The sequence below is a fragment of the Myxocyprinus asiaticus genome, chromosome 11, assembly GCF_019703515.2.
Source record: "Myxocyprinus asiaticus isolate MX2 ecotype Aquarium Trade chromosome 11, UBuf_Myxa_2, whole genome shotgun sequence".
NCBI lineage: Eukaryota > Metazoa > Chordata > Actinopteri > Cypriniformes > Catostomidae > Myxocyprinus > Myxocyprinus asiaticus.
This window is the reverse complement of record NC_059354.1, coordinates 47,472,501-47,499,682: the sequence shown is the minus strand read 5'-3', so window position 1 is coordinate 47,499,682 and position 27,182 is coordinate 47,472,501. Positions and strand designations below refer to the sequence as shown.

Here is a 27,182-nt window from a genome sequence, read left to right as displayed (position 1 = left end):
CATTCATTTATTTCTGTATGTATTTCTGTGGTTATTTATCCTTCACGCAACACGCTAATGAGAAGAGTCAAACTATATAGTGATCCATGTCAAATGTAGCAGCTAACTGCCCTAAAACGTCTATGCATGCATCCATTATAAAGAGTATAAAGTTTAGGAGATAACGTAGTACTATTTTCAACAGTGTCTGGGAGCCTTTGCAGGTCTCAGACTATCGATCCAACTCCATCCATATCTTTTCTCTCTTTATTTTAGAGTTGCTGGCAAGCATAGTCAAATGCAGAACTTTTATAGATCACCCAGTGGTGTCATAAATTCCGCCTACTGATGTTTGAATGACATCCTCTCATTAGCCTAGTGCGCAAAGGAAAAAATAAAGAACTACAAACAGAAATAAAATGATGATTAAAGAAATTAAAATCAACTTTCAATTTTGCCTACCCTTAAACATTTAGTTATGTTTTGTATTGTTTTTGCATTGATGTGTGCATTTATTTTTTCGTATGCATTTATTTATTCAGTTGTTATTTTTTTGTTGATTTCGGTATATCCACATATATATGCATATACAGATACTGTTGCATATATATATACAGTATATATGTATATATTTATTTTTTGCAGTGTGGTTTCAGAGTTCTGGACCCCACTGTATTTCTTGAATTTTTGTTTACCAATTAGCATAATCTGGTTCTGTCTTGGTAAGTGTCTCTGCAGAACTAGACTAGCTTCAGACACAATAGCCTACAGAGTTTTCCTCAAACAGGTTATTTAAACATGTCTCCACAGCTAATGTGACTAATTAGAGAGGGAGACAAAGCTGCACTTTTATTCTTCTTCAATTAAACAAGTTTGTTCTTGCCCTCAATGGTTTAGAGGGTGATTCACACACAGAACTAAGCCTGAATTTCCTAGTGCTCATACGTTTCACACAACACAGAATAGAGCTCAAAAGTCTGGTTCGGGAAGTAATAATCCCATTCATTTTCTCTACGATAACAAATAAACTTTAAAAGACAGATCTACCGTGAGCTCTGAGGTTGTTAGTTGATGTTATATGCCTCTGTTGAAAACTTAAACTTGTCTTTAATAAGTTGAATACGTTTAAAGAACTACACTACCCATGATCCTCAAAAAAAGTGGCAAAAGTACTTATTTATTTGTATATATCAATCTCAATTCTTTACATTAAAATTAAAATACTTATATTTTATACTTTAATAGTTTGATGTATTTCCATTGTTTTTAATTTGATTATGTAATTCGTCGATGCTTCATTGCATTGTAGTTCATTCCCTCACGAAAGACGTTAAGTACACAGTCTTGTACCTTTTGTCTTTTTGTCCGATTTTCAAATACTTTTTCACCTCAAATCAAAGTTTGTGATGTTGTGATTCTATCCGGATCTGGTTGGTTTGGTTCATGGCTTAGAACTCTTATATGAAGGATTTTATGAAATCTCTATGGAAGATGTTAATGGGAAAAACACTTCTGGAACCAAGACGGCTGGTAAAGTTGGCAGGCACTGTTGCATTCTAGGACTTGGCGATATAGCTAAAACAATTTACTCAATATTCTCGTAAGTCTCGTTATTTATATATTTGCTATGAATGGGCTAAAAAGGGTATTTTTCCACTAACCAACCATCATTTCAACTTAACTAAAACATTAGTCAAGGTATGTTGTCACTAAATAATGAACACATGGAAGAATTATATTTTATGATTTTCATTTATATGCACCAGTGTAACAAGACATGCTCTACTTAAACGTTTAAAAAATGTAAAATCCCACACTGGGACATTTTTAAGTGACAACGAAAACTAATCGTTGAATTGAGTTATGATTCGATTCATTGAAATGAACCGTTTGAACTGATTCACAGAAATGAATCGAAGCCAAAACACTGTTCCTGCTACAGAAGTTTAAATCAGAGACACTATTAAAACATCTTTGCCTAAATGCTCAAATCCTTGTAAGTCGCGAGACAATGAAGAATTGCTGGTCTAATGTCAAGTTTAGGAAACTTTAGGCCCCAAACAGGGCTGTTATCCCAGGCCAAGGTGAGAGGGGGCCCACCTATAAGACTTTTGTTCTGGGTCCTGTGTTAAAATAAAATCCCTAGTCCAGATAATGCAAAGTTATCTTTTGAGTAAAATATCTCCCCCTTTCCTCTCTCTGTCTGTGTCTGTGTCTATCCCACACTTTTCTTTTTATAGATGCATAGAGCAGACGTTCAGACGATGTCCACCCCTGCCAACCACAAGTGTGATCATCGTGTTCCATAATGAGGCATGGAGCACACTACTGCGGACCGTCTACTCTGTCTTGCACACCTCCCCTGTGCTCCTCCTCAAAGAGATCATCCTCGTAGATGACGCCAGCACTGACGGTAACTCACCTCTAGCATGTAGCCCAACGGGATGGCCCGTGTGTTTTAATGAGCGTCCAGTTTCACACGGGCAACCCGTTTAGCTGAATTCTTGTCAGCCTGCTGACATCAGGCTGCTCGGGGCTGAGTTCGTGAAAAAGGTTGCTATGGGAAACAGGGTTGTTTGGGAATGTTCTCATGAGATTTGCTCAGAATGTGGAGGGGATTTGAGTTATGGGGGGGGGAATCAGTGGACTCTTAAAAACCTGATCTCTGACAAGGCAAAGAGAATGAAAAATTGAGTGTGTAGGCGCCTTACAATTACTGTGGCGTTACTGTGGTACAGGGATGGTATAATATGTTGATATATGCTATGATATTTACATGAGTGGTGCTAGATCAGTGGTTCTCCACTGGTTTTACTTCAGGTCGCTACACAGTACCAAAATGGTTTATTGTACAAAGGTAAACAAAAATGTTTTTTAAAGGTGAATATAGTCCAGTAAATTTAAAGGGATAGTTCACACTAAAATGAAAATTCTCTCATTATTTACTCGCCCTCATGCCATCCCAGATGTGTATGACTTTCTTTCTTCTGCTGAACACAAATGTAGATTTTTAGAAGAATATTTCAGCTCTGTAGATCCATACAATGCAAGTGAATGGTGATCAAAGCTTTGAAGCTCCAAAAAATCACATAAAGGCAGCATTAAAGTAATCCATATGACTCCAGTGGTTTAATCCATGTCGTCTGAACTTTTTTTTTCACTGTACATCTCGCCATTGCAGTCTCTAGGCATGATCATGATTTCAAGCTCGATTACACTTCCTAGTGCTTGATGCATGCGCAGCACCCTAGATGGTGCTAGGAAGTGTAATCTAGTTTGAAATCAAAACCCAAAACTGATCGGATCACTTCAGAAGACACAGATTAAGTCTACGGATTACTTTTGTGCTGCCTTTGTGCATTTTGGAGCTCCAAAGTTTTGGTCACCATTCACTTGCATTGTATGGACCTACAGAGCTGAGAAAACCTGCTAAACATCTTTATTTGTGTTCTGCAGAAGAAAGAAAGTCATACACATCTGGGATGGCATGAGGGTGAGTGCATGAGTGCAAGAACACCACACGTTCTGTCAGGTAGTGCATTAATGTGTTCAACATGTTACAAAATGCAAAATATCCCTGTGATTATACAGTACATAACCCATATCGCTCAGTGTAAGAATTTGGTCACAAGCCGCTTCTGCTGATAAACCTATTTATTTTGCTGTCTTAACAAAGCACAATTATTTGCATAGTTGCGTTTTATTATTTCCATGTAGCATTGATTTTCCCAGCTGTCTGTGAAACTATCAGAACTGAGTCTCATTTTGGGTCATGACCCACCAGTTAGAGTACACCTGGTCTATAGTCATTGAGAGAATAGTCGGTCCCCTGACATGATCACGTAGGGATTGAACTTTCTCTGTTGGCGGCTTGCCATGTGAGAAGTGAGAGCCAGAGTATTGGCTGTCAACAACCTCTGTAATGTTCTGACTTATTTTAATTACACACACACACACACACACACACACACACACACACTTTCTGTATTTCTCATGCAGTGTCAGCTTCCGTTGAGAAAGACCAGTGTTCTGTTTGTCGGCCCTCACCGACAGACTGAGCCAAAACCCATAGCACAACCTGCTGTGCTGCTGACTCTCATTTCAACTTCTGCAAGATTGTTGCTGTATAAGGGTGTAATCTTTACTCTTGAAAGATTTAGAATGATTCTGAAGAGGAAAATACAGCCTGATCTCAAGAAAATTACGTGAATGTGGCAGCATTTTTGCTAAATAAATTATCGTGGTTCATTACACGTAATGTGGCAGTTACGGGGTGAAATGTCCACTGTGTGGCGCTAAAAGCAAGTTGCATGTCTTCCGAAACAGATTCAGGTTAATAATCTATTGAGTTTAAAATCCACAAAAACCGACCTCCCTACCCTAAACCTTAAAACCTAATTGTGTCCAATAAAGCAAATGCGAGATGAAAAATTTAATTTCTGTGGCAACTATGTCATTTTGTGATTCTATGACACTTTCTGGCTCATGTGTCGACTTGCATGCTCTTCAGGACTCGTACACCGTTCCTTTGCAACACAAGTGCAACACTCTATCAGCTGAGCTTTCGTGCAGCTTGATTGTATTTAAACAAGCTTGTAAATGCAGTTGGTTTTGTAATAACAGTGTTAAAATGTATCGCCTTACAAGTCATGCAGTATAATTAAAGTGTTTAAATAAGATTGCATTGTGTGAGGAACTGGGCAAAAAGTGAGTGTTTATGAATTGGTAATCTGCTGCTTTTGTTGTCATTTGTGTGAAAGTGAATAAAAGTAATTGTTGTTGTAGTGCCTCTAGTGTTCATTTCACCAGGAAACTGCCGCGATATGTACAACAAGCCACGTAAAAATAATTTTGAGTAATTAAGGGGTCATTTTAAAGTGATTTTATGAGACATGGGATAATACACACAATATGTTATCATATAACATCACTACCACTTGAATGAATGTTTCTCATGATGTTTATACACTTTTTAATCTAAAGGCTTATGCTTAAATGCTTGAAATTGATTTTGTAAATATAAGTTGTCCCTACGGATACTGTACATTTCTTTACAAACTAAAATAAAAATAGTTTAATAAAAAAAATAAAAAATAAAAAAAACCTGTTTATTCACTCTCATGCTCTTCCAAAACTGTTTGACTTTCTTTCTTCTGTGGAACACAGGAGATTTTCAGCAGAGTGTTCAGTCTCGGTCACCATTCACTTTCATTGCAAATTTTTATAATACATTGTGTTACACAGAATAAAGAAAGTCATGGGTTTGGAACGATATGAGAGTAAATGACAGGATATTCATTTTCGGGTGAACTATTCCTTTACATGTTTTTTGTAGATAAATATAAATTGTGCCAAATATAAATTTCTTTACAAAACAAAAATGTAAAGCATTTTAAGTTCAGCATACATGGGAACTCCTTCAAAACTGTTTAAAAAGCATCCCAGGATGCACGTCATATAACATTTGTATTTGTTTACCATTATTTTAGTCACAACATGCAGTAATTCCCATACTTCTGCATCATTTCCAAGACTGTTTGAAAGTTCATTATTTTTGTGCAGAAATTACACTTTTAATTTACATTGCGTCTTAAAGGAGTATTCCGGGTTCAATACAAGTTTAGCTTAATCGACAGCATTAGTGGCGTAATATTGATTACCACAAAACATAATTTTGACTTGCCCCTCCTTTTCTTTGGAAAAAAAAAAAAAAGCAACAATCTGGGCTCCAGTGAGACACTTCACAATGGAAGTCAATGGAGGGCCAATTTTTGAATGTTAAAATTCTCACTTTTTCAAAAGTATAGTCACAAGATATAATCAATATGTGTGCAAACATGATTTTACTGTGATAAAATCACTTACTAACCTTTTCTGTGTAAATTTATAGCCAATTTTACAACTTCATTGCCATGGTGATATAATGTCAACAAACCCTAAAATTACTGTAAAAATGCCAATTTGAACAACTTTACAGCTCAAATAATGCACAAGTTTTAACAGAAGAATTAATGTAAGTGCTTTTATAAAATTGTAAGCGTCACATTTCTGCCTTTAAACACTCCAAAAATTGGCCCCATTCACTTCCATTGTAAGTGCCTCACTGTAACCTCCATTTTTGCTTTTTTTTTTTTTTTTAAAGAAAAAGGAGGGACGAGTCGAAATAACTTTTTTTGGTAATCAATATTATGGCACAAATGCTGTAGCTTAACTTGTGTTGAACCCGGAATATTCCTTTAACACTTATGCTGCGAAATACAATGGAATGACCAAAGACATCCATCCGATGCATATCTACTTACACTCAAAAATGATTTTAAGATTTACGCATATCAGTTTCCTATCAAAATTCCATCAAATTGAATTGAGTAATCTATAAAAAAAAAAAAAAAAAAAAAAAAATGATTTCAATTCATTTAAATTTGATGGAATTTTGTTATGAAATTGAAAGACCTAAATCTTAAAAATAGGCAAAAAAAATTTTTTGTTGTTGAGTGAAGTAGATCAACAATTTTAAAAAGCATAGTGCAGACAGACCTCGCAGTGCTTGCGCAGTTCAGGGAAGTCGGTCGATTTACCTTTCAAGCACTTGAGTAGTCAAAAACTAGACTTCAAAAATGCACATGCAGACTTCTAAAGCACACACTCACTGTTCTGACATTTCTATGTCTTTCACAGAGCGACTAAAGGATGAACTGGATGAGTATCTGAAACAGTTGCACATCATCCGTGTGGTACGCCAGCGTGAGCGAAAAGGTCTCATCACTGCTCGACTCCTCGGGGCGTCTGTGGCCACAGGAGACACCCTCACCTTTCTGGATGCCCACTGTGAGTATCCAAACTCTGACATGAGAAAACATTGAGTCATATGAGAGAGGCGTGACATTTTCCAGCCTTTCACCCTTACTCAAACGTGCTAGAGTCACTTTAATGCCTTTAATGCCCAGCTTGCGCCATTGGGTTTGTCCTTTAATAAAAACAAACAAGTCTGCGGTCAGTTCGAGCTGTTCTCCGCTGGAAAGAATGTGATGCTTTTTAATTCTGTCTGAGTTTAGGCTTGTTAAAGATTCATGGCGTTATACAACTAACAGTAAGCAGTTCATCATAACAACATTACTAATATTTGTTCAGAACACAGTTCTGTTTATATTACTCTAAACATCGAATCGAGAGCTTATGAATCCCAATCAAATCAAATTCAGAAATCTGTAGTGATACCTATCCCTCGTAATCACATCACCCGAGATAGATGTTAAAGGAATATTCCAGGTTCAATACAAGTTAAGCTCAATCGACAGCATTTGTGGCATAATGTTGATTTCCACAAAAGTGAATTTCGACTCATCCCTCCTTTACTTTAAAAAAGCAAAGATCGAGGTTACAGTGAGGCTCTTACAATGGAAGTGAATGGGGCCAATTTTTTTGAGAGTTTAAAGGCAGAAATGAGAAGCTTATCATTTTATAAAAGCACTAACATGAATTCTTCTGTTGAAACTTGTGTATTATTTGAGCTGTAAAGTTGTTTAAATTGCCGTTTTTACTGTTGTTTTAGGGTTTAATCGTTAATCGTATGTTGTCATAGCAACAAAGTAAAATTGGATATAACTTTACAAAAAAGCGGTTAGTAAGTAGCTTTATCACACTAAAATCAGGTTAACATGTATAATGTTTACATCTTGTGGCTATACTTTTGAAACAGTGAGTATTTTAACATTTACAGATTGGCATTTACCCATTCACTTCCATTGTAAGTGACTCACTGTAACCCAGATTTAAAAAAGTAGAGGCAAGTTGAAATACATTTTTGTGGTAATCAATTATGCCGCAAATGCTGTCAATTGAGCTTAACTTGTATTGAACTCGGAAAATTCCTTTAATAACAGGCGCAAAAAGGGCTATACTGTAGTGCTCTCCTGTTGCAATGTTACATGCAAACAAGTTCAACCGGTTAACTTAAGATTCTATTCTGTTTTACATTTGAAGCCAAGTCAATATAACTAGTGCAACAAGTGTTTAAAACTTATTCTATGTAATTCCTATGAATTACTTCAAAGACTTAAAGGGACAGTTCACCCAAAAATGAAAATTCTGTCATTATTTACTCACCCTCAAGCTCATGCCATTTCAAACCCGTATGACCTTCTTTCTTCTGCGGAACACCAGTTGAGATGTTAGGCAGAATGTTAGCTTCAGTCACCCTTGACTTTCATTGTGTGGAACAAGGATGCAATGAAAGTGAATGGTGACTGAAGCTAATATTGTGCCTAATATTATTATTATTATTATTGTTATTTTGTGTGTGTAATATGATTGTTTTTTTAGGTGAATGCTTCCACGGATGGCTTGAGCCTCTGTTGGCCCGGATAGCAGAGAACTCCACAGCTGTAGTGAGTCCCGACATCACCACCATAGACCTCAACACATTCGAGTTCATGAAACCCTCACCATACGGACAGCACCATAACCGTGGGAATTTCGACTGGGGTCTGTCCTTCGGCTGGGAGACCCTTCCCGATCACGAGAAACAGAGGCGCAAAGATGAGACATACCCTATTAAGTAAGAAAAAGTGCAGAATTTATACTAATCTCAATTACCACTTGCTCATTATTTAAGGAATAGTTCACCCAAAAAAGGAAAATTTTGTCATTGTGTTGGGCTCTTACCCTTATGTTGTCTTGGCTTCCATGGAACACAAAAGGAGATGTTTTGCAGAATATCCAGACTTTTTTCCGCACAATGAAAGTAAATGACTGCCGAGCTCCAAAAATGATACAATCGAATTTGACAAAAAGCGCTTGACATCAGTGACATTACACACAAGAATTATTGATGTTTGATGCCATTGGAATGATTAAATAATGGCAGAATTTAAATTTTTGTGTAAACTATACCTTTAAATGCTTTGATTGAGTGAAAATATTTTGCAATACTCTCAGAACTGCATTAGATTTCATTGTTTTCCATTAAACATGTTTATTACCCACACACTCACAAACGCATTTCAGTCATTTTGTGGCTAATGGAAAAACATAACATTTGAGGAAAATTTATATCGTAATCGTATTTGCCCCTGCAGGACGCCAACGTTTGCTGGGGGGCTCTTCTCCATTTCAAGAGATTACTTCTACCACGTCGGAAGCTACGACGAGGAAATGGAGATTTGGGGGGGAGAGAATATCGAAATGTCCTTCAGGGTGAGAGAACATTCAGTTCTCACACACAGTCCAACTGTCTCAGTGGTATATCAACACCGTTTAGTCAGTATTAGCATAAATGGAATGTCTACCAGTCAAAGTTTGGACAGTGGACAGAATCTCAATCTTTTTCTCCATAGGCGATTTAATTTTTTACATGAACTCATAAGCCTTTAAATACAGACCTACTGTAAGCTCCGAGGTTGATAATCGATGGCATATGCTTCTGTTGAAGCAATCAGTCCACATTATTTCAACTTCAATTTTAAAAAACTGTTTAAAAGCAGTATTCCTGGTGAAGAACTACACTACCCATAATCCCGAAGGGGAAAATCCACCAATCGGAGAATCACGGCAAACAAACCGTCGCTCTCCTTACACTCTCAAACTACTTATATATTTGTATATATTGGAATATTTTGCAATAAACTTAAAATATATTGATTCTTTTACTTATAATCAGCAACTTCAGCAACTTTAAATCAAGAGTTTCCATCGTTTTCAGTACAGTGACATCATTGGCAATGCTTCAGGTGATTGTAGTTCATTCCCTTGTGAAAGACATTACGTTTTTCCATTCCTGACCCCCTTCAGGTATGGCAGTGTGGTGGGCAGCTGGAAATCATTCCTTGCTCTGTCGTTGGTCATGTGTTCCGCACAAAGAGCCCTCACACCTTCCCCAAAGGCACACAGGTGATCGCTCGCAACCAGGTGCGACTGGCCGAGGTCTGGATGGATGATTATAAAGAGATCTTCTACAGGAGAAACCAGCAGGCCGCTCAGATCGCCAAAGAGGTAACAAAAATATATTTAACTGAAACCGTGATGATTTTCTTCATCTTAGAGGAATGTTCCAGGTTCAGTGCAAGATAAACTGGAATTAAACACGATGGCATCTGTGACATAATGTTGAATACTACAGAAATGATTTTCAACTCGTTGCACACACAACTGGAAAGCACTTAGTATTTGCAAAAGCTTGATGCAAGGTTAATGTTATCAGATCTTTGAAAGAGTTTTGTTTGAGGCACTTAGGATCAAGTAGTGTTGATAGAATAGAATAGAATAGAATTTCATGATTCCCGATACCAATTTCTATACCACAGAATAAATAGGTAATATGCTATTGAACACACTCCTTTAGCCTATTAAAATGTTACATTTCAATGTAAATAATAAATTAAAATAATAGCATATTTCCTTTGAGTGTTTCTCAAATAAGTAAATTTTGCTACAAGTTTTTTTAGGTAGGACCCTATGAAATCAGTTTTATTTTTTCTAAATTCCATGCTCTAAAGTTTATTTTGATTTCATTATCAAAATTGTGTCTAATTAAAAGAATCCAAAATTTAATCAAATAAAAATAGAACAGTTACTTTTAAACAAACCATTGCATTTTTTTTTATCAAATGAAGTGCTTTAGTAAAGATCCTCACAACAGAAGCTAAACACAAGATTGGTCTTATTTTTGTCAAATAAAGAGCAGCACAACAGAGCATCTCATTATAAAACATTACTGGAAAATCCTGTTCAGTACAACAGCACTCTTGCTTGTGAGATATAGGTTCAACATAATAATAATCATAATAATAATCATATTAATAATAATAAATGACATTTTACTAAACATTAGTAGTACATTTCTTAAATGTCATGCGTTGAGCTTTTATCTTGAATCGAACTTTTATTTTAATGTGAAGGCTTTTCCGTTTCTTTTTTTTTACCGGTAGCTTCACACCTCCGGATAAGTGATCGGCAGGCCTGAAACATAGCAAAATGTATTGAGAGTATTACACTCTTATTGGTAGCTAAAAGTATAATTAAATTAGCCAAAATCTTCAATAAACAAACATGCAAGGGATGGGGAATGCGTAGAACTTTTATGACAGATTTCACAATTCTGCGGAAATCTGCCGAGTTTTCTTTGGAGTTCTGTGCGTGCAGGTTCCGTCTGGGCCTGCTGTGATAATTGAAGTGCAAAATGCAGCGATTTAATTATATAAAGATATAGTTTGCAGGCGCTGCACACAGTGAATGAGCGCTCTGTATGTTATCTACAACAATAAGCAATGGTAACACTTTATAATAATGGTCCATCATTAATAGGTAACTATGCAGGAATTAATGCAGGATTAATGAGTAGTACTACATTAACACTTTAGTTACTACTATTAACTAATATGGAAGCATGATTAACCAATCAGTAAGTAATAGTGAACTGATGACTGAGGTAGTTCACTGTTAGTTAATCAGTAATTACTGAATTTGATTTTCCTCATTGAGAACTATTAACTAACTATGGCTAATTTAAAATAACTACTAATTAATTACTAATCAATACATTAACGTGTCTAAAATGTGAATGATTATGTTTTTATTGTGAACATGATCATGCATGGGTTCTTTCTTTGTGGGAATTAATTTATGATCATAACAGCTCTCTAAATCATGGCTACAGTGTCTGGTTGAGTATGTTAGTCAGCTTACAGATGTATGTGCCCAACATGTGTATTCCTTGGGATATCTCTTCTGTTCATTACAAATTATTAACTTCAGCAGGTTTGATATTGCTGGAGGTCTTTTTAAAATAATTTTGGTAACCCATAAGTAATGAGTCAAGTGTTACCACAAGGATATCCTAAGGAATACACATGTTGGGTACATACATCCCTATATTTCTGTAAGGTAAGCTGAAGATGATCATGGCCGTAACCACCATAGACACTGAGGGGGACATTCCCCATTATGAAAATTGGTCTACTGATATGGGTTTTTTCCATGGTTCATTATCACATTATTACATTTGGTCCCCATCAATCCTGAATATGTGGTTACATCCTTGACTATGATACCCTACCAGACTGTAGCCTTGATTTAGTGACCTGTTACATTCATAAATTAATTCCCAAAAAGAAAGAACCCATGCATGATCTTGTTCACAACAAAAACATAATCATTCACATTTTAGACACGTTAATGTTTTGATTAGTAATTAATAATTAGTTATTTTAAATTAGCCATAGTTAGTTAATAGTTCTCAATGAGGAAAATTAATTATTGATTACCTAACAGTGAACTACCTCAGTCATCAGTTCACTATTAATTACTGATTGGTTAATATTAGTTAAAAGTAGTAGCTAAAGTTTTAATGTAGTACTACTCATTAATCCTGCATTAATTCCTGCATAATTGCCTGTTTATGATGGACCATTATTATAAAGTGTTACCTAAGCAATAAGCAGTGTTTTGAGCATATGAGCAGCCTCACACATTCACTTTGCAGTGTGCAGTACATGCAGACTGTATATTTAATTAAATCACATCCATTTACGGTTTAATAATCGCACTAGGACATATCCCAATTTTAATTTGATTAATTGTCCTTTTCATTGTAAAGAAGTCACAGAACACATGCTCAAATGAGCGTGTAATCAATTGAAAGCAGCCGTCTGTTAGTCAGACAGTGTGCAGGGACCGAATTGAGTCAGTGCTCGGTACTACTGGTACTGCAGATACACTGGAATCATTACATCTTTTTTTATTTTAGTCAGAACTCAGAACTCCTCAGAATTGGTACAGAAGTACCGGTACTTTTGACATCACTAATAGCAAGTAAATTTAGATATCCACAAGAAAAATTGTTTTTGTCTGTGAAATGATTGGTACTTATTACTTTGGATGGACAGAAATTCTGAATCGGGGGTCTATACACATTTTCTATTTATTTATTTTTTTTCACCGTTTTCTGTTCAAATGTTTGCAAAATCTTACACGTGGAAACAATGAATTGTATTTGAGGATGAGAAAACAATGAAATGTCAGCAGCGGTGAAGGGTATTTTTCATAGTATATTTACTCACCCACAGAACATTTTTACACTCCTTATGCAGAAGCTGTCAGTGCTAGTGCTGAATTTTAAGATAAATAGAATTTTTTTTTATGTAGTTATTTTATTATTTGTCTAGCTCCCATTGGCTAAGCTTTAATACACTCTCATGGAGGATATTTGTACAACTGTATGGTTGTCAGCCCCAGTTACGTAATGTAAAGCGTAAGGATGCATGTCTTTTCTGGTTAAGGTTAACAGAAGACAGAGTGCTGTGATGCGCGGTGACCTCGTCACGTTTTTAAGCTTTGGGAAATGGAGCCTGTTTGTGGCTGTCTGACGAAATAAGTAGCATTTAAAAACTCATATAAAGTTTGGTACAGAATAAGGGGCCATCTCACCTAATTCATTTTTGTGTTCAACTGCACTGTGTTTCTATGTGAATTATGTGCTAGATGGACAGATTTGGGGCAGTGGTGGCTTGCAGGGGCAGTGGTGGCTTGGCGGTTAAGGCTCTGGATTACTGACTAGATGGTCAGGGGTTCAAGCCCCAACACTGCCATGATTCCACTGTTGGGCCCTTGAGCAAGGCCCTTGACCCTATCTGCTCCAGGGGCGCCGTATCAGGGCTGACCCTGCACTCTGACCCCAGCGTAGCTGGGATATGTGGGGAAAAAAAAGAATTTCACTGTATATGTGCAAATGTATAATGTGTGATAAATAAATAAAATTTAAAAAAAATAATTAATTAATGATTTGACCATTGCGCCGCGTCTTACTGTTTTCATTACGCACAAGGAGCCTTGCGTTTCTTGGACACTATGTGAAAAGAACTTCATTGAGCTGTGTCCAGCTTTTTCAGTGCACAAATGCATTCCAACCAGTTCCAATCTGTTTTTTATTTTTTTATTTTTATTAATCAGTCTGCCTGGAAACAAATGAAAGTTTTAAAGGTCCCGGATTGAAAAAGAACTAATGCCACTAACCTGCAAGTAAATAGATATCCACTAACAGTAACTGTACATGTCTCTGTGTTTTTAAATGATGTCTGTGAAATAATCAGTATTTATTACTTTTGGATGGACAAAAAAATCTATACACATTTTCCTAGACACCAGTCTATTATTGTGCTGTAATCTATTTCAGATAAACCCACCCATAAACTAAGCAAACTGTGGTTGTTTGCATTTCATATCAGTCATAAAGTCTCTTTCTGTGTAAGTGGGCAGCTTTTGGCAGAATAAGCTGCAATGTGCAACAGACTTTTTGTTAGTCAAGTGTCTAGCTATGTGAGACTATTATGCAACATTATTCTTGTATAATCAGTTTGCTTATTTAAAAACAAAAAACAAAATAAACAGTTATGTGCCACCCAGCAGTTATTTTATACATACTGATTATGCCTGGATTTTTGCCGGTTTTTAGTGGCCAGCATGGGTGTTTGCATGCACTGGTGTGTCTGCGTCTTAACTAGTGTATTTAGAGAAAATGCCATCATTCCTGAAGTAGTTATAAATTTCATAAATAAACAAAAGCAATGTAAATTATGTATTGAAAAGTATTTATTCAACATCATGTTTTAATCACGTTTTTGCTTTTAACATCATGAAACATAAATGGAATATAAAACCATCAGGTGCTCATGATTAAACAGAGTCCAATACATTGTGATATGATGCATCGATCTTAAAATAACCTTGGAGAAAATGCGACACTACCTCAGATATTACCGTAACTGCTGTAGCCATGCAGAAGTATAAACCTACTTCTGAAGGCGTCTTGCTGCTGGTCTTCTGCGTCATAAACCACAGAAACCCTCAAGATTCTGCATATGTGTAGCCAAAACCTGCTGCTGGATCATAACCACAGTCAGACATCTTTAAAGTGGTGACTCAGTTTCAATATGAGATTCAAAGCAGTTTATTTAATGAGACAACCATCTCTCTCTCTGTTTCTCCACAGCGTTCGTTTGGAGATGTCTCCAAGCGTGTAGATCTCCGGGAAAAGCTTCAGTGTAAGAACTTTTCCTGGTATTTGAAGAACGTCTATCCGGAGGTCTTCATGCCCGATCTTAATCCCCTGCAGTTTGGCGCGGTGAGTGTGTGCGTGCGTGTGTGTGCGTGCGCACTGGGAGCAGTGTTAAGGAGTAACTACCTAAAAGAAGCATCAGCACTAACTCAACTACATTTTTCAGTATTGTGATAATAGCTCAGCTGCTTTGAAATTATGGAGGCATTTGCAGTAAAAGTAAGTGTGTAAAATGTGAAAAAAAATATATTTTTTGTTTAGACATTTTCTTAGATGTTGTATTGTGCATACAGCTTTGCAGCCGAGCGAGTTTGAAAAAAAAAAAATACACTCCTTTATATTTTCCTCTATAACAGTCTGAAAGTCTGATTCATTTTAGTGAATCAGTTTGTTCAGATGGTTCATGTAAATTTATGATTCACTGAACCATTAAGCCCCTGGGCAGAAATCCCTGTTAAGTATACATGTCTTGTGTGTATTTAAATGCTACTGTCCACCATGTTTTCAACTTAGACATAGAAATGAAATAGAAATAGTGTTTTTCTTCTATTTACTCTACATTTAGACTGTCCATTAACATTCTACATTTAGTGGAATGCTGTGACGCTAATTGAGATCCTCATTATTTGTGTTCTGATGACGAATAAAGGTGTATTTACACCATGGTTTCCCACCATGCAGCTGATCTTGGAGAGCGCAAGCCTCCGTGTTTTATTACTTTCATGTTACGATGCCACAATCCATCCCATTTCCTCCATCATCTCTCCCGCTCTGTTTTGTTTTCTTCTCTCAAACCATTTCACATTCCTTGTCTCTCTTCAGATAAAGAGCGTGGGGAAGGAGGCCTGTTTGGATGCTGGAGAGAATAATGAGGGAGGGAAGCCTCTGATCATGTACCCCTGCCACGGGATGGGAGGAAACCAGGTACTGCCAGAGCGAACAGTGTGACCTGTAAATGAATCAAGTGAATCGATAAATGGACATTTATAGGACTCTTATTTATTTAAGATTTGGAAACTTTCCATATTTAACATTTACATCAGTGGCCACGGTCAGGGTAAACCTGGAAATATCAGGACATTTTTAACTTGTGTTTTCCAGGTTTGGAAAACGTCGTGGACATAAATAAAAGGTACACTGCGGAATTCTGAGTTCTCTATCATCATCTGTGGCTGAAACATAAAACTGCAAGTTAGAGGGGCCGGGGTAGCGCAGTGGTAAATGACGCTGGCTACCACACCTGGAGTTCGCTAGTTCAAATCCCAGGGTATGCTGAGTGACTCCAGCCAGGTCTCCAAAGCAACCAAATTGGCCCGGTTGCTAGGGTGGGTAGAGTCACATGGGGTAACCTCCTCGTGGTCGCTATAATGTGGTTCGTTCTCGGTGGGGCGCATGGTGAGTTGAGCGCGGATGCCGCAGTGGATGGCGTGAAGCCTCCGCATGCGCTATGTCTCCGTGGCAACGCGCTCAACAAGCCACGTGATAAGATGCGTGGGTTGACGGTCTCAGACACGGAGACAACTGGGATTCACCCTCCACCACCCGGATTGAAGGGAATCACTACGCCACCACAAGGACTTAAAAGCGCACTGGGAATTGGGCGTTCCAAACTGGGTGAAAAAAAAAAAAGAAAAAAGAAGAAAAAAAACTGCAAGTTAGAGAAACACTGTTTTGTCTTTTATTTATGAAAATATGTTATCTGAGCAAGGAAGCATATCTGCAGCTGGACCATTTTTATTTTTAGTTTAAAAACATGGCATAGACACCCACACCCACAAACACGCCTGAAATTTCCAGCCAAATTTAACCCGACAGCTCTGAATGAAAAATGGCTTACTGCAGAGACTTGGGGTTAGGCAAGAAGGCAGTTTTGAACTCCGATTTTTTTGTATGTAGTGGTTCAGTAATAGCCTAGTATTTTGTTCATTTCAAATTTATATTTGAATACAATTTTAAAGAGCATCTATTATGGTTTTTCAAATATTACCTTTCATGTAGTGTGTTATATAGCTGTTTGTGAATGTAAAAAAGTCTGCAAAGTTTCAAAAATCAAAGTGCACGACAAATGGAGCTATTGACTCCCAAAAGAAAGAACCGATTCTGAACATCTGAAACGAGTCGTTAGTAATTCCAGACTTACTTCCTGTAGTAACCTACGTAATTTGGTAACAAAAAACCCGGTTTTCATTGGCTGCTCGCGAACAGCTTTGACCCGCCCTCAAACACTACACTAAGCGGTAGACCAATCACAACAGACTGGGACATCTGACCAATCAGAGCAGAGTAGGCTCTCTGAAAGGAGGAGTTTAGAATGAATCCTTTAGAATGGATCACTGAACGAGTCGTTTTTGACACTGGGGAAAAAAAGGTAATGCTGCAATTTAAATTGAGCAAATGAACGTGTTTTTTGAACTTGGATGCATGTAAATCTATTGTATGAGACCTTTAAAACAAAATTAGGCATGTTTAAAAACCATAATAGGTGCTCTTTAAAAGTCATGGAAATTTCTATATTGAATATAGATTTTTCTAGTTCCATCATGCTCTTGTGTATCAGTCTTTGACAATGTTCTTTTATCACCATGTTCACATTGATTGCATTTTTATCTGCGTTGTTTTTTTAATAGTTTTTCTTTGTAAACATGCGCTAGATGGACATCTTTGACCATTGTGCCACGTCTCGCTGTTTTTTTAAATGTATTTATTTTTTATCAACGTCTCATACAGAAGTGCCACGTTTTAAGATACTGTGTAAAGTTAATTAAAACATGTCCCAATACACCTGCATTCTGGGCCATTTGTTGCGCCAAGGACGCAAGTCAGTCTAAATGGCCCCCAACTCCTGTATTTCGTACAGGCAGAGAACGATAATTTAGGGGATTCACTCCCGCATGTACAGTAAATGCGATTGTCACTCCCGAAACTTTGCATTGTGTGCGTGGCCAGTATGATTTCTTGACCGTTTCAGTTGCTTCTCAATTATATTTTTAATTAGTTTCCTTTGTATGTTTGCCAGTAGCTCTCAGGAATGTCTGTGCAAATGTTGTTATCTGTTTAATGAGGTGTTTTTTCCTCTGGTGAAGGTCATCTCTCTTCTCTGATCATACAGTATTTTGAGTATTCGACCCATCATGAGATACGACACAACATTCAGAAGGAGCTGTGTCTGCACGCGACGGATGGAATCGTAAAATTAGAGGAGTGCCAGTATAAAGGTCACAACACCATGACGGGACCTCAGCAGAAATGGGAGCTGAGAGAGGTACAGCAACATTTAAAGGCCATGTGGAGTTCTCTCTCTCTCTCTCTCTTTCTTTCTCTCTTCTTCAGAAGACTCTGATCTTTGCTTAAAACACAACTCTTTTTATCATCTTCAGAGTCTTGTCTACTGTTGTGCTTGTTGGTTTATTTAATTTTTGAAAAACCCAAAGATTGATTTGCAAAATCAATGACTCTGTTCCGAAACTTGGTGAGATGCCTTCTAAGGCAGCACCCTTATTATCATGGATCCTCACAAGTGACCAAGGCAGCAGCTCGTTGGGTCTGTTCCAAAACATATTGAGCTGCCTCGCTGTCTCCTGCCTAAGTAGGTAGCTGTCTTCTATGGCAGCATCCTTACTGAAATGATGCCTCATAAGAGAGCGATTTGCAACGCCCTACATAGGCAGTAGCTCAGCGCATCGTTCAAATAGCGCTCCTCAGGCGCAGTGCCTGAGACTCAATTTGCAACTGATTTCAGTACAAGTGATGCAAGAGAAACTACGCGATCCTCTAATGAGCATAAATACGCAAGACACACACACACACATTTTGGGTAAAAAAAATGGTTTTCTGTCATATTAAGCTGTTATTTATCGATACTTTTAATTATTTAATGGATTTTAAGGATATTTATAATCTAAATTTCTCTCGCTTCGTCCGCCATATTGGATTTAATTTTCTGCTGAGCTCATCACGGTGCATTCTGGTGGATACATCCGATGCTACCTTCAAATTTGGCCAAAACGAGATATCTTAAGAGGCAGCATTATTGAGATACCTACCTTTTGGAACAACCTTCGCGTCAGGAGCACGCCTATGATGCCTTAAAATGCTGCCTCCAGAGGATGCTCACTAGGTTTTGGAACAGACCTGTTATATCATACAAATAGCGAATTGCACAGGAGATTCGAATCACGTTTGATTTTAATGGCCACACAAATACGAGATGTTTGTGCTTTTTTCTGCTTCAATACAGGACACAAAGCCTTTAATACGGGACATTCGCCGCCAGCTAAAATATGGAATAAAATTGTTACAGATGTAATGAATTTAAATACAATAATTAAAAAATGTGTAATATACAAAAGCATGCAATATTTAAACTGCTAAATTAAGGCGTACACTGGTGGCCAAAAGTTTGGAATAATGTACAGATTTTGCTCTTATGGAAAGAAATTGGTTCTTTAATTAACCAAAGTGGCATTCAACTGATCACAAAGTATAATCAGGACATTACTGATGTAAAAAACAGCACCATCACTATTTGAAAAAAGTCATTTTTGATCAAATCTAGACAGCAGCCATCACTCCAACACCTTATCCTGGAGTAATCATGCTAAATTGATCATTTGATACTAGACAATCACTTGCCATTATATCAAACACAGCTGAAAGCTGTTTGGTTCATTAAATGAAGCTTAACATTGTCTTTGTGTTTGTTTTTGAGTTGCCACAGTATGCAATAGACTGGCATGTCTTAAGGTCAATATTAGGTCAAAAATGGCAAAAAAATAAAAGGTTAGAGTGGGCAAAGAAACACAGACATTGGACAACAGATAATTGGAAAAGAGTGTTATGGATCTTAACCCCATTGAGCTTTTGTGGGATCAGCTAGACTGTAAGGTGTGTGAGAAGTGCCCGACAAGACAGTCACATCTATGGCAAGTGCTACAGGAAGTGTGGGGTGAAATGTCACCTGAGTATCTGGACAAACTGACAGCTGGAATGCCAAGGATCTGCAAAGCTGTCATTGCTGCACGTGGAGAATTTTTTTGATGAGAACTCTTTGAAGTAGTTTAAGAATTTTTTTTTTTCAAATTGTTATAGTAATGTTTCACATTATTAATGTCCTGACTATACATTGTGATCAGTTGAATGCCACTTTGGTGAATAAAAGTACCAATTTCTTTCCATAAGAGCAAAATCTGTACATTATTCCAAATGTTTGGCCACCAGTGTATATCTGTCATCAGTCTGTTTTTGCTTGAACGCCCCAGAAACTGCTGCTCTCGTGCCCTGTCATGAATGCGCAGGGGAGATCAACAGTCGGTCAAGAGTTTAATTAAATAATACGTTAGATTTCAGTTTGTTTCTCACCAAACCTTATTGTATGCTTTCATAAAAATCATGAGTCTCATGGAATAATTTCTTAGACTTCTGAATTATACTTTTGCATCCTTTTGAAGCTTGAAGAGGTGGTCACCATAAACTGCCACTGAGTGACATCACTGATCACACATATTTTTCACAATTTCTCCCTTTGTCTTAAAAGAAAGTCATATTAGCTTACTTCTAGAGATCGCACAGTGATCTGAGAAGCAGGAAAGATGACTCGCAATACCTGATCTGTTCTGTTGCGTGGTTGTTACTCAGAGATCAGACTGCTAGATGGCGCCATTGACCAATCAGAATCAAGTATTCCAGAGCGCAGTGTAATAAGATGCCTTAAAATGCTGCCTACATAGGCAACTCTCTAGGTTTTGGAATAGAGCCTGTCAGTTTTGTCTGTGTAAAGTCAAACGTATAATTTTTGGGCTCGCTAAACTGAAGCACATATAAAAGGACATAGACAAAGAGAGTAATGAATCTTCTCCCAGCTTCAGTTGTAGTGCATGGCTCACTGTCTAATTCTTTCTGACGTTTGCTTTTGTTATTTGGCTGGAGTCTACAGTGCTGATAGATCTTGCCCTGTTATTTTATTCCCTTTGCAGGATCAGCTGTTCTATAACAAGGGCTCAAAACAGTGTTTGACTGCTCGACACGAGAAGCCCTATCTAGTGTCCTGCAATCCAGCTGACAAATACCAACTCTGGCTCTTCACCTGAGCACAGGGACCACTGAGACACACACACACACAAAATCACAGGGTCCAAAATTAGCTTTTTGCCACAGCTGCCAATGACGAGTGAAAATTTACCTTCCATAAATATTTCTGTATTTAAAAAAAAACAACAACAAAAAAAATTCTTATGATTGCAGAATTATAGAGCTGTTTTTTCCTTACACATTTGTGACTAGAAAAGGAATCGAAAACCTGAACTGGTTTTTTTTCTTCCTGTATTTGGTTTTGTTAATGGTTCTTGAACATGTGCATTCATCACCGATATGGATGGACAGTACTGAAATACTGAAATACTTAAACAGTGTTTTCTGCACCGATATTTAGCACAGTATATTTCTACATAAGAAATGCTGTTTAGGTTGTAAGCTTGTGATCTGAATTGAATGTGATGAGAGAAGAAGACTGGGTGCCACAAAATAAATACCAATAGACAAAAAGTATTTATTTTGCGTTGCCATCGCTGGTCGCACGCAAACCAGTGTAGTCTGATTCGCAAACAAATGATTCTTTATGAACTGATTCTTTTTAATGAACCTTTTAAAAAAAAAAAATTCCACTTAGAAAAAGTTGTGATGGATTTTGTCTTTAAATTGCACATGTCACTTTTATCAGCGAGGGTCAGGTGTACTCTCACAGTTCCTAATAAAGTTAAAGGTCAATTGACAGGTAACTGAATTATTCACTTCCCAAAGCAAATCTTTTACTCTACTTGGCGAGTTTTAATTTTGGACCCTGCACACACACATACTACACAACAAAGTCTCCTGTTTGGCAGAGAGAGAACTTTAATTTATTTTTGTACATGGAAAATATTGCTGCTGGAATAATCTAAAGGACCAAAAAATAAAAAAAAATAAAAAATGGTGCATGCATGAACATTCCAGTATTTACAGTAGGGTATATATAGTATAAAGTACATACTGTAGGGGCCAAGGTACCTTGTGGGTGGGTGCTCATAAAAGTGCATTCAAGTGAAGTTTTATACTTGTATCTTTATCTCTATTATATTCCTTTTTTATCAGAAAGACTTCCATATCTGTATCCACTGCGTTTCTACATTTGTTACTGGACAAGAATTTTGCCCAGTAAAGTCTATCACAATGGCACTCTATATTAGCTGCAATTTCAAATGTGAAATTCAGACTATGAATGTTTAACAAGATGAAGAGGCCTGAACAGATTCTTCAGATATTTCTGCTATGCATCATGCAAATTGTAAAACACCAAAGACTTCTTGAAAGTATGTTTTGTATTCCCTTTTCACCGTGTTTTTTCTTTTTCTTTTCTTGCTTTATGCGTAATGATACGATCTGCTGGGTCATTCCTGTTACGCAGTACTATTTCATCTCTTTTTTTCGGTTTAAAAAAAATAAAATACATGTTTGTCTTTTATTTTAAGAAGGTATTTCTATAAAATAAACCTTTGAAATATTTTGATTACTGAAAGAAAAAAAAGAAAAGAAAAATCCTTATAATTCATTTTTTATGTTAGTAGTTAGTGGATGGCAAGCAAAACACTGAAAACCAAAGTAGTGCACTCAAAAAAAAAAAAAAAAACTTTTTTTTTTAGGTTTGCATATTTCAATAAAAAAAATATTTTTAAAATATAATAATAATAATAATAATAATATATATAATAATATATATATGTGTGTGTGTGTGTGTTTTATTAATTTAATTTTGATGATTACAACTCAATGATTTTTTTTTTTTTTTTAATGAAATTTAATAGCGTAAATCTTAAAAATAACCATACATTTTTTATTAGTTTGAACTTATTTAAAACTTACCCCATGTTTGCATTTTTTGCAAATATAATAAAATATAATATTCATCTTTAAAGATGGTTGAATAGTTTAATATTTTATCCAAAATATTAAGATTATTTGGACATGAAAATACACTGCATATAAGGGATGACCCCTCTCACAAACAGGTTCTTGGTCAGACCTTTTTATGATGAATTACTAAGGGGATGTTTTTATTATGTTTTGAGCCATCAGATAATTTTTTTATGTCACCAATTGAAATATCTTATGTTTTATAGGATTTTTGTGTAGTTTGCTGTTGAGTCTCTTAAATATTTGATAAGGTTGTATACATGGTCATTATCTGTGTCATGGGCTAGTGCAACAACTCTATTGGCCATACAGTAAATGGCACAGACTGGCAGAAGGGGGCGCTATAATACAAGCATCTGCCCTCAGAATATTGAACTACAGAACTGAATGAACAAAGCAACGGATAAAAGACATATTGCCAATGTTTAAATTGATAAAACAGGTTTACAAAACTGAATTTCATTTATAAACTACTGTTACACTGGCATGAATTGATGCTGATTAACTGTCCCTGCTTATATTGTGTGAGAGTGTATTTCAGAATTACAGGAAAGTTTCTAAGGGTTACCCATTATTTTGGTAACTTTTATTAGATCTATTTATCTGTCTGTCTGTCTGTCTGTCTGCTTTTTTGTTGCCTTTAGACAAAGCTTTGTCAAGCCAGCATCAGAAATTATCGTAACAAATGTTTCTAATTGGATAGTCATTACATGACAAGGACCTCTTTAACAAAGAAACTTTTTATTCAATACATACCTTTTAAGGAACGCACAATAAATACACATTATAATAGATCATTTATTACAAATACTGAAAACAGAATGAGGAGAATCTAACTGGTAACATGACATGACGAATCCGGCACCACTATAGATAGATCTATACACTTGTATTTTATATCCCATAATTCATCAAAGAATGAGGTTTCTTGTACCAGCATGGTGTATATAAGAGGTGAATTGAAACAAATCTGAATCAAAATACAGAAAATAAATCCTAAAAGGCAAAACAAACTGTTAATTTGACCTCTTATAATCAGACACAATGGCAACAAAATGAAGGCGTTCACGTTTTTAAGTAAAACATAGCTTACTTAAGCTAAGGCAGTGTTTCAATGCTGCTGCCCACCAAATTGTATCCTTCTAGAATCAGTATTTTCAATCATTTGAAAACACATGATCTTCTCCCTTAATTTAAGAACACGTTTAATCTTTAAAGGTGAAGTGTGTTATTGCTGCACCACTGTGGCATCAAACATGCCCGTGCAAAACTCGCCACCCTTATACGAGGCGAGGGTGTTGTTGGTGGTTGCTAGGGTGTTGCTAAGGTGTTCTGGTCCCTAGATGTGGCTCTGGTCCCCCCTTCAATGTAAGTCCGTGGGATTTTTTATTTTTGGCAGTTTTATAGTCCACCAGATTCAATCTTAAAATTGTTGGGGAAATCAGCCGCATTAAGCTGGGGTAGAAGAGAACATCTTAAAGTGACACACTTCACCTTTAAAGATTTGATCATTTCAGTCCCACCCCACAAGGTCACGGTACTATGTTGATGACACAAAAGGCATTTGATTGTCCTGTCTCAAGCTTATTGAGAGACATTCTCCATTAGAAAATGACTCTCTTTCCTTTAAGAGGATAAACAAACTGACAGATACATCATAATGTTTGTGCGTTAAATATTAGAGATTGTTCACACAAAACGGAAAATTCTGTCATTCTTTACTCACCCTCATATTATTCCAAACCACAAAAGTAGAATTTCTGAAGATAACCTGTGCACTATGTTGCAGGTTTTCTGAAGCCACACAAGAGCTTTGTGTACAGAACAACATAAGGGTGTGTAAATGATGACAGAATTGTCATTTTTGGGTGTCCCTTTAACTGGGTTCAAACAAATATGTGAAATGAATATTAGCCACTGTGTAAACTATTGCACTTAACAAATTACTATTCAGAATGATTTGCTCAGCCATAGTTCATTTGTAAATTAAATCACTATGACAAGAATTATTAGTATTTTCCCAAATCTTCAGCACAATTACAGAAAGAATATTTCCACATATTAGCTGGGAAAACAAATGTCATGCCATAAAATATTTTGCGCTGTAACTTGTGGAAAAAATCCGTTCATCTTTCTGGCCTCCATCCATTCAACACTATTATTTGTGCAATACATTTTTACTTACGACCCTTTACAACTCTTAGATATTTTGTCATCTAGAGTTTCATTCTTTGTCACACTTTTAAAAATCATCTTCACCTGATTGAAATGGAATGCGTCAAAGTGCATTTCATCACAAATCCCTGTATAATCCCAAAGATAATGCAAGACTTCGGTATTTCAGCATTTTACAAGACAGAGAGTTCTGAGTTGACCATTTTCATCTTAATCTGGTCTAAAAAGTGATATCTGTCATCTAACTAATTTTCTATCTACTCTCTGCCTTTTTAAAGCAAATTCAGATAGTGATATACTGTACTATAGTTTTCTGATAATAATAACGTCATGGAAAAACACTTAATGTCTCCATTAAAAACGTGGAAATATGTTATAAAAACATAAGATCAAAGGCTATGTTCGGAATATCGTTTTACCATACTATTTTTATTAATTCTACACATTTTTGCCAATATGTGCCATATTCAGTAAGTACTAGGCTAGTATTCCTTTCCTTACAACTCTTTATAAATTTGTTCTGCATGCTATTATATAATATTCTGTAGTTATTATTTCACAGTTCAAACTGTAGTATGGAGGTCACATTGCATTAGAGTCGGGTCCAGTTATCATCCTATGAAAATGATTAAATAATAAAGGTTGAACTGTATACTGCACATTTTAACAAATGTAAGTAAACTGAAGCAATACCAATTGCAGTATGGTAGCATGCTATTCTGAACATAGCCACTGTCATGACACGGTACCAGATAGCCCCGCCCCCCTCAGTGCTCAGGAAATTATTGGTTATGGTTGTGTAACATCAGCCAATGGAAAAGTGCAGTTACGTTCACAAAATGTATCGTGTTCACAACATAAAAATTATGATTTTGGTTTTGTAAACGAAAGGCAAATGATCAGCACATCTTTTAAGAGCCATTTTCATGCTTTTACTAACTCTTGAAAAGCATGATATACGTGTACGAAACACAGTATTTTCTCTTTTACAGTACATCGAACTCTTACAAAACCATAAACCAGCAATGAATGCAAAAAACAAAGAAAAAAACATGCTTTTATCAAACATTTAGATATACACTTACTTCAGAACACAAACAGCAACGATCTATTTTTTCTGTTTTCTTTTTTGCAACACTGACACGGATACATAGAAAAGTTCTATCCACATTTCTTCTCAAAACTAGAACTTTTGAAATTACAAGAACTCTGCGTTAGCATAAGGCCAGAAATATACTTTACTCAAATACATAAACGCTTTGCCAGCATTGCAAGTGCACGGTCCCGGTTTTTTGTTACTTTGACAGTAACAAAGAGTTGTCTTAAAATTTCTGTGCCTTTAAACTAGCTGTGTTATTATTAGCTAGCTAGCTAGCTATAAACGAGGCATCAGTTTAACTAACTTGTTTAGCAAGATTCTCTTCAAACCGTTGTTGATAGTAGTTGACATGAAATAGAAACTTGACTGTAGTATAAGAGAGTTTATGCAAATGCCAGCTACAGTGTAGCGCCCCTTGTGGCAGTGCTAAGAATACAATGCATGTGCATTGCGTTATGAATTCTGTTCCAATGCATTTCGGAACACAATAGAAATGTCTGCGTTCGCATATTTGCATAGAGTATATTTCGGCCATAAAGCTGATCATTTCTGCTGTACATTTGGAATTTGCAGCTTAAACTGTTTTGTTCTTTCAAAATTCCAGTAAAAATACATATTTATGGATCCGCCTCGCCAAAGTTAGAATACATTTTTCAAACTGAAACAACGGTGTGCAGAATTAAAGGCTACTTTTATAATCTCACCACACTTTGAATCAAACGTCTCAAACTTAAACTGGGGTAGGCTCTGCGAAAGCATCCTGTAAAGTCGGTCCTTTCACATTGTCCGTTAGCGAAATGTCAGGAAGATTGTGAGGCATCTCCTTTGGCTGTTCAGCAACGTAGCAGTTCCCATTGGTGATGTAGCCATCCTGTGTATTGTTGTTGCTCAGATAGTTTGGGAATTTCATCGGGCTCAGCTCTCCCGATTGGCTGA

At 36.5% G+C, this 27,182-nt stretch overlaps 2 protein-coding genes across 4 annotated transcripts in view; one reads left to right on the top strand and one right to left on the bottom strand.

The window, feature by feature from the left end:
- galnt3 (UDP-N-acetyl-alpha-D-galactosamine:polypeptide N-acetylgalactosaminyltransferase 3 (GalNAc-T3)) overlaps window positions 1-23,532 on the top strand; it is a 30,272-nt gene extending 6,740 nt beyond the window's left edge. For both annotated transcript variants that reach the window (XM_051710906.1, XM_051710907.1), the window contains exons 3-11: window positions 2,220-2,392; window positions 6,658-6,807; window positions 8,302-8,536; window positions 9,057-9,174; window positions 9,769-9,969; window positions 14,963-15,094; window positions 15,851-15,952; window positions 18,138-18,290; window positions 21,001-23,532. In XM_051710906.1, coding sequence (XP_051566866.1) covers window positions 2,220-2,392; window positions 6,658-6,807; window positions 8,302-8,536; window positions 9,057-9,174; window positions 9,769-9,969; window positions 14,963-15,094; window positions 15,851-15,952; window positions 18,138-18,290; window positions 21,001-21,114 — 1,378 coding nt within the window. In that variant the 3' untranslated portion in view covers window positions 21,115-23,532. The remainder of the gene's footprint in view (window positions 1-2,219; window positions 2,393-6,657; window positions 6,808-8,301; window positions 8,537-9,056; window positions 9,175-9,768; window positions 9,970-14,962; window positions 15,095-15,850; window positions 15,953-18,137; window positions 18,291-21,000) is intronic.
- A 164-nt stretch (window positions 23,533-23,696) lies between these two features.
- The window catches only part of LOC127448407 (cysteine/serine-rich nuclear protein 3-like), a 77,155-nt gene continuing 73,669 nt past the window's right edge, over window positions 23,697-27,182 (bottom strand). For both annotated transcript variants that reach the window (XM_051710904.1, XM_051710903.1), the window contains one exon: window positions 23,697-27,182. This exon is cut by the window's right edge and continues 919 nt beyond it. In XM_051710904.1, coding sequence (XP_051566864.1) covers window positions 26,977-27,182 — 206 coding nt within the window. In that variant the 3' untranslated portion in view covers window positions 23,697-26,976.